Raw genomic sequence first — 8,212 nt, 5'->3', positions numbered from 1 at the left:
ACAGTGCGGTGCTCCCTCACTACTGCCCTTCCGACGGTGTGGCGCTCCCTCAGTACTGCCTCTCCGACAGTGCGGTGCTCCCTCAGTACTGCCCCTCCCACAGTGCGGCGCTCCCTCCGTACTGCCCCTCCAACAGTGCGGCGCTCCGTCAGTACTGCCCCTCCAACAGTGCGGCACTCCCTCAGTACTGCCCCTCCGACAGTGCGGCACTGCCTCAGTACTGCTCCGCCCACAGTGTGGTGCTCCCTTGGTGCCGCCCCTCCGACAGTGCGGTGCTCCCTCAGCACTGCCCCTCCGACAGTGCGGCGCTCCCTCAGCACTGCCCCTCCGACAGTGCGGTGCTCCCTCAGCACTGCCCCTCCGACAATGCGGCGCTCCCTCAGCACTGCCCCTCCGACAGTGCGGCGCTCCCTCAGCCCTGTACTGGGAGTGTCAGCTGTGGATTTTTGTGCTCAAATCCCTGGAGTGGGGGTTCGAACCCGCGACCTTCTGACTCGGGAGGTGAGAGACCGCTGCCCACTGAGCCACGGCTCCAAATGATGCCGATATCTCGCCCTCTGACATCAACGACCATAATCTGTGGCCTCGTCTCTCACCCACACTGAAAGTCCTCGGCCCGCAAATCGATTTTCTGCCGAGGTAACTTTTCACGAGACGGTATCCAGGGCAGAGTTTGTTCAGCCGTTGCGCAAGTGTTTGTCTTGGCGAGGTCGTGCAATGACCCCGACTCTCGACCCTGCCCGTCCCCAAACATCAGCGGGACAAAGGTCCAGTCAGCCGCCACGTCACAGCAGCAGTATTTCCCCAGCAGGAAACTCGAGCCTGGAGAGGGACAGGCTGATCGCTGCTGGGCTCGGAGCAGCTTCGGGAAAAGGGCCGCTCGCCTTTCGAAGACTTTGACAGAAGGGCGAGGTGGGACCATCGGCGAGAGAAAGAGAGAGAAAGAGAGAAAGAGAGAACGTAAGTGGGGACCAAGAGAGAGAGGGATCGTAGGTAAACAGAGAGCGAGAGAGTGGAAGTGTACAGAGAGAGAGAGAGAGAGAGAGAAAACGTAAGTGGGGACCAAGAGAGAGAGAGGGAACGTAGGTAGAGAGAGGGAACGTAGGTAAACCGAGAGAGAGAAAGAGAAAGTACGTGTACAGAGAGAGAGAGAAAGTGTAGAGAGAGAGTGTACAGAGAGAGAGAGTGTATGGAGAGAGAGAGAGAGAGTAAGTGTTAGCGTGAATGTTTTCTTGGAAGAATCACTCAACACTCAGAGTCGGTTCCAACGCCAATGCGGCCTTTATTTATGCCAGCCGGGAGGAAGCCTCAGGACTGGATCCAGGCACTTCTCTCCGCCGAACAAAGGATTTCATGGATTTTTATATGTTTTACAACAGTTTACTACAGTTACATCAGCCCATTTTGGCTGGACACTATCCAATCATATAGATTATAGATTCAATTAGACCAATAGATAGAGTTAGTTTCTAAACATAAAGTGGCTCATGTGTTGCTAAGAGATGTGTTGCTAAGAGATGTGTTGCTAGGAATGACTCATGTACCTTGTAACATGGCCCAGGCCCCCCTTATCTTACTGTCCTTGGGCGCTGTCTTTGGGTAGCCTCCTTATCTTAATCCTGTTACAGAGTCGTATTGTCCTTACATTCACCAGAACATTTTGTCTGAGGCCTGGCTGATTAGAGACATCTGCAAAGTTTGCTTGTTAGTCCTGTGTGTGGGAAACAACAATTATCAGTTTCCAGGAATGCGGTCTAGTTCAGCTAACAGAAATCCCTTGAGGCTTCACGGGTAGCCATTTTATGGTATTAGAGTTACATTTAGTTCTAACCTTATGCTACAGGTGTAATTCTAACCTCATGCTACAGGTGCCGCTGCCCTAGGTTTTGATATATTCAGCAGGTGCCTAATGCCTACAACAGTAAGTGTATATAGAGAGAGAGAAAATGTAGAGAGAAAGAAGTGGGGAACAACAGAAAGAGAGAAAATGTAGAGAGAGAAAGTGTAGAGAGCGAGAAAGCGTAGAGAGAAAGTGTGCAGCGAGAGAGAGAAAGCATACATAGAGAGAGAGAAAGTGTAGAGAGAGAGAAAGTAAGTGGGGACCAAGAGAGAGAGAGAACGTGAGTGTACAGATAGAAGAGAGTGTACCGAGTGAGAGAGAAAGTAAGTGGGGACCAAGAGAGAGAATGTGAATGTACAGAGAGCGAGAGAGAGAGAAAGTGTACCGAGTGAGAGAGAGAGAGAGAAAGTAATTGGGGACCGAGAGAGAGAGAGATATTAGCCTTCTCCTCTAAGTGAGGGATTGAAACCACGAACTAATGTAGTGGCTCCTCCCCGTCAGGTTCTGGAAGATGTCGCTGGATGGGCTGGTGAGACGTTGCAGGAACGCGGCTATAAGCGGACGTCAGACGTTGAGCACTGCGGACAGAGCTGCAGCCCCAGGGCTGTGAACCGGTCTCCGACTCTCCCCACACGGCCCGCGAGCGATGGCGGCGGGCGGCGGCCGGATGCAGCGGTCCGCGGTCCTGCTGGGGGCCCTGGTGACCGTCACGTTGGCGGTCAACTACCTGATCGCGTTCCGGGGCTGCGGGGAACCCCCATCCCAGATCCCGCCGGGGGACCCGACGCGACGGGTCTACCTGCTCACCACCTGGCGCTCCGGCTCGTCCCTAGTGGGCGAGCTCTTCAACCAGCACCCCGACGTCTTCTACCACTTCGAGCCGGCCTGGCACGCCTGGCAGGCGCTGTACCCCGGGGACGCCGAGAGCCTGCAGGGCGCGGTGCGCGATGTGTTGCGCGGCCTGTACCGCTGCGACCTCTCGGTGCTGCAGCTCTACCACCCGCGGCCGGCGAAGGGCGGGGCCGATGAGGCCTTGACCACCCGCGACCTCTTCTATGCCTCCCGCAACAAGGTGGTCTGCTCCCGGCCCCAGTGCCCGGCCTGCCACAAGGACCGGGTGGAGATGGTCAACGAGGACATCTGCAAGCGCGACTGCCCCCCGCAGAGCCTGGAGCGGCTGCAGGCCGAGTGCCCCAAGTACGGCGCCGTGGTGATCAAGGGGGTGCGCATCCTGGACCTGGGGGTGCTGCAGCCCCTCATCGAGGAGCTGGGCCTGAAGGTGGTCCACCTGGTCAGGGACCCCCGGGCCGTTGGCAGCTCCAGGCTCCGCTCCCGCCACGGGCTGATCCGGGAGAACCTGCAGGTCCTGCGGCGCCTCCACGAGAGGAGGCAGCCACCGGTCGCCCGCCTGCCCCCCGACCTCAACGCGGTGGGCGCCCTGGAGGTGCTGTGCGCCGGGCTGAACCGCAGCCTGGCCCTGGCCCGGCGGCCCCCTTACCGGGACAACTACCTGCTCCTGCGCTTCGAGGACCTGCTGGCCCGCCCGCTGCACTCCCTGCGCCGGCTGTACGCCTTCGCCGGCCTGCGGGTGACCAGGGAGCTGGAGGGCTTCCTGCTGGGCCTCTCCGGCGGCCGGCGCCACAACCAGAGCGAGCCCTTCGCCGTGTCGGCCCGCGACGCCGGCCTGGTGGCCAGCGGCTGGAGGGGCCAGCTGGGGATGGAGACGGTGGAGAAGGTGCAGGGCTTCTGCGGCGGCGCAATGAGGCAGCTCGGCTACCAGATGGTGAAGGACCGCGCCCAGCTGCTGGACATGAACGTCTCGCTGCTGTCCGAGCCGCTGGTGTGACGGGGGCCAGAGCCAGGTCCATCCTGGGACAGAGCCAGGTCCATCCTAGACCAGACCCAGGTCGATCCTAGACCAGACCGAGGTCAATCCTAGACTAGACCCAATTCCATCCTAGACCAGACCGAGGTCAATCCTAGACTAGACCCAATTCCATTCTAGATCAGACTCAGGTCTATCCTAGACCAGACCGAGGTCCATCCTAGACCAGACCGAAGTCCATCCTAGACCAGACCCAGGTCAATCCTAGACCAGACCTAGGTCCATCCTAAACCAGACCCAGGTCAATCCTAGACTAGACACAATTCCATCCTAGACCAGACCGAAGTCCATCCTAGACCAGACCCAGGTCAATCCTAGACTAGACCCAATTCCATCCTAGACCAGACCTAGGTCCATCCTAAATCAGACCCAGGTCAATCCTAGACTAGACCCAATTCCATCCTAGTCCAGACACAGGTCCATCCTATACCAGACTGAAGTCCATCCGAGACCAGACCTAGGTCCATCCTGAACCAGATCCAGGTCAATCCTATACTAGACCCAATTCCATCCTAGACCAGATTCAGGTCCATCTTAGACCAGACCCAGCTGCAAACGTCCTGCCACACCCAAATCAGATGAAGACGGACGCAGCCAGACCAAGACACCATCTCATTGTAATCCAAACGGACCCACACACCCAACCTGGATATGGTCAGAAACAAGTCCATCCTGATTGGAGAACAAATTGTTTCTGCTGCGCCCAATCACAGAACGATACAGCGCAGCAGGAGGCCATTCGGCCCATTGTGCCTGTGCTGGCTCTGTGAGCGAGTGATCCAAAAATCCAGGACACCAGGGATAACTCCCCTGTTCTTCTTCGAAATAGTGTCCTGCGATCTTTTACGCCACCTGTGAGAGGGCAGACTCATAAAAGATCCTATTTCGAAGAGCAGGGGCATTCCCCCCGGTGTCCTGGGACCAATATTTATCCCTCAATCAACATAACAAAAACAGATAATCTGGGTCATTATCGCATTGCTGTTTGTGGGAACTTGCTGTGCGCAAATTGGCGTTTCCCACTTTACAGCAGTGACTACACTTCAGAAATTGGCTGTAAGGCGCTTCGGAGCGGGCAGGTCGGAGGGCCTCCTCGTAGGACTGCTCCTGGGCCTGGCCAAGGGGGCCATCAGCCGGTCCAGGCAGCGGGCGGTCGAGGGGGCCGTTCAGCCCGACTGGCTGCCTCTCTTCCGCGCGTACAGTCTTCCGCGAGAGGTGGGCGCCAGAGGGACTGGAGTGCATCATCACCCCTGGCAACCAAATTTTAATTTGATCCATTTACTGTTAAGAGTTAATCTGTCGGTTTTAGTGGCCCCTTTATTCAAGGGGCACTTGATTATTGGTTCAACAAAATTGTTGTAAGTCGCTTCGGGACGTCCGCTGGTCGTGACAGGTGCTACGTAAATACAATTCTGTCTTTCTATTTGTATTGTATTTGTAGTGTATCTGTGCAACTGTTCCAATATAGGCGGCTAAAATGTTCCGCCGCGTTACCCTGTGCAACCTGTTTTCCATCCTGGCTACTCAGCTGCACTCCCTCCCTGTCCGCCTCCGGATTCGGTTCCGCCAATAGGGCCACCACCTCCCAAGTGCAAACTCTGTATGGCAGAGAAGTCACGTGACACTGTTGGCCATGGCTCAGTGGGCAGCACCTCGTCCCTCTCCTAAGGCCGTGGGTTCGAGCCCCAATCTCCAGGAACAGGAGACCCATAATCCAGGGCCGGCACTGGCCTGCGCAGTACTGAGGGAGTGCCGCACTGTCGGAGGGGCGGTACTGAAAGAGCGTCGCACTGTCGGAGGGGCGGTACTGAGTGAGCGTCACACTGTCGGAGGGGCAGTACTGAGGGAACGCCACACTGTCGGAGGGGCAGTACTGAGGGAGCGCCACACTGTCGGAGGGGCGGCGCTGAGGGAGCGCCGCACTGTCGGAGGGGCGGCGCTGAGGGAGCGCCACACTGTCGGAGGGGCGGCGCTGAGGGAGCGCCGCACTGTCGGAGGGGCGGCGCTGAGGGAGCGCCGCACTGTCGGAGGGGCGGCGCTGAGGGAGCGCCGCACTGTCGGAGGGGCGGCGCTGAGGGAGCGCCGCACTGTCGGAGGGGCGGCGCTGAGGGAGCGCCGCACTGTCGGAGGGGCGGCGCTGAGGGAGCGCCGCACTGTCGGAGGGGCAGTGCTGAGGGAGCGCCGCACTGTCGGAGGGGCAGTACTGAGGGAGCACTGCACTGTCGGAGGGGCAGTGCTGAGGGAGCGCCGCACTGTCGGAGGTGCCGTCTTTCAGATGAGGCGTCAAACTGCAAGGTTACCAATCTTCAGAAAAACGCAGCTCATGAACGAAAAAATTGATTAATCCAAGGTTTTTGAATTAAGACAGACAATTAAGGACATTCTGTGGCCTAGGACGTAAAACTGGCTTCATGCAGAACAATGGAGTTGTTACGTGCGGCCCTGAACTTGATTGACCAGGGTGGGGAAAACAGCCACTGGAGACACCGAGACTGTAATAAGACCGGACAACAATTACTCTACGAAATGCAAATTTGTGGATAACAGAGCATTCAGCATAAGGAAATATATTTTGCACTGTCGACGCTGTATGCAAATTAGTAGCCATTCACACTCATCACCAACCAGGTAAACAGATTCGATAATCGAATTTCACCCCAACGTATTCAAAAGCTGGATATAAATAGACGGACACAGACACACAAGCAGGTTACGCAGAAGCAGGAGGAAGGACACAGAAAGCAGGGAAGGACATGAAAGGAAGAGGCACTGCAGAGAACGGACAGAAGGAGAACCGGCAAGTCACGGAATCAACGACCACGAATTTCTGGTGATTGTATGTCTAAAGTCAAATTTCTCTCGGAAGTCTAGTCCTGTAGTTTTAGCCGTTTTTTGATGCGTTAATAAAACCGACCACTGGGTTAAGCCTAAAATTTTGTGTCACGTGTTGTCCTTTCTCACTTATAAGGAGCAGCGCGAGCTGGTGCAGGAGGGCGACGGCAGCGAAGAGTGACGTCATCAAGGTCCTGGTCGCTGATTGGAGGTCGGGGCGAAGGAGCGGCGAGAGATTGTAGAGGGGCGTGATTGGGGCCCAGGAGAGGCGAGAGTTCGGGGACAAGGGCAACACGGGCCCAGCCCACACTGTGCGATATGTGTGCGCACTAGGTCCGTGCAGCAGAGCTGGTCTCCAGTCGCTCTGGTTAACCCTTGCCACTGGACCAAGACCTAGCTCTGTCAAGCCCGTGTGGTGACTGGTGTACAACGGCCACCCCACATTAAAAATATACACCCACAGGCATCTTCCACCCTTCAGGATGTAGTTCGGGATCTGGAATGTCGGGTCCTTCATTGAAACACCTGTGAACTCATCCCTTTTTGGCGTGGAAGCAAGTCATCCTCGTTTCGAGGGACTGATAAGTTGAGAGATCTAAAAATCAGCAGAGAGATACAAACCAAACATCCTACAAAACCGAGGGCCCCGGCTGCCCTCTCAGGTGCATCCCAAGGGCCACTATTGGAAGAAGGGTTTTGTTTCTCCCCCGCCCACCCCGCCCCAGTGTCCCGGGCCAACATTTTGGGATCTTGCGGTGTGCAATATTGGGGGAGGTAGTGGGGGGGGGGGGGGGGAGGAGCCAGAACCGGCCTCAGTGCCCATCAAGACGGCCCTCAGCGAATTCCCGCTGACCCCGCCACTCTGTTCCTTAAAAGCTGGACAGCGCAGGTGCGCAGATGTCAAGCGAGGGCAGGTTTGGCCTCGGCTGTGATGGCACCCCATGGTAGAAGAGTTCAACAAGCGTGGCCACTTTGGGCAAGGCGGCGGAGGGGCAGCTGGCGCTGGTATGGACGGGCAGCTCCGAGAGACGAGTGGAAACTGCGACCGGGAAGGACAAAGGGGAGGAGCCATGAAATCTGTTGGGCAAAAATACAAATAGATATGTTTGTAACGGCAGTGAAACGTGTTCTTTTTTTCATCAAGAAATGAAACCACAACTGGGACATAAAAATAACAGGCGGACCAGGGAAATTGGGGTCGGTGGAAGAGAATGCCGGAGATTGGGTTAAACAGGGAGCTGACAGCTTCACTGGAGAGGGGCGAAAACCAGTAGCACCACAGCGCCACCCCTGGCAGGAGGGTGTAATTGCAGTGTGACGTGTTTACATAGACCCTGTCAATGCTAACTGGGGAGGCAGGAATTTATACTGGGAATGTAAAATTTGGGACAGAAAGTATCATTCCAAAATGGAGTATGGAATCCCACGTGACTTGGTGTCAGTGGCACTCTAGACTCAGTGTCAGTTTGTGCGTTCCTCCAACCAGACCCCTGACACCCAACCACTCCCTCCACCCAATTCACACCACTCAGCCCCCTACCCTCAGCTCCCCTTCGTCCAGCTACATCCACCCAGCCCCCTCCCCGCAGCCCCCTCCTCCCCCCAGCCCCCTCCCCTCAGCTCCCCTTCGTCCAGCTCCATCCGCCCAGCCGCCT

At 56.6% G+C, this 8,212-nt stretch overlaps 1 protein-coding gene across 1 annotated transcript; it reads left to right on the top strand.

Moving 5' to 3' along the window:
* The first annotated feature begins 2,486 nt into the window (after positions 1–2,486).
* Positions 2,487–3,686, top strand: LOC139232814 (carbohydrate sulfotransferase 2-like). Its single transcript, XM_070863308.1, has one exon. The coding sequence runs from the start codon at positions 2,487–2,489 to the stop codon at positions 3,684–3,686; it is 1,200 nt and encodes a 399-aa protein (XP_070719409.1).
* The last annotated feature ends 4,526 nt before the right edge of the window (positions 3,687–8,212 follow it).

The sequence above is a fragment of the Pristiophorus japonicus genome, chromosome 20 (assembly GCF_044704955.1).
Source record: "Pristiophorus japonicus isolate sPriJap1 chromosome 20, sPriJap1.hap1, whole genome shotgun sequence".
Taxonomy (NCBI): domain Eukaryota; kingdom Metazoa; phylum Chordata; class Chondrichthyes; family Pristiophoridae; genus Pristiophorus; species Pristiophorus japonicus.
Note: the sequence above shows the minus strand (reverse complement) of the source record. Positions and strands in the feature narration are given on the sequence as shown.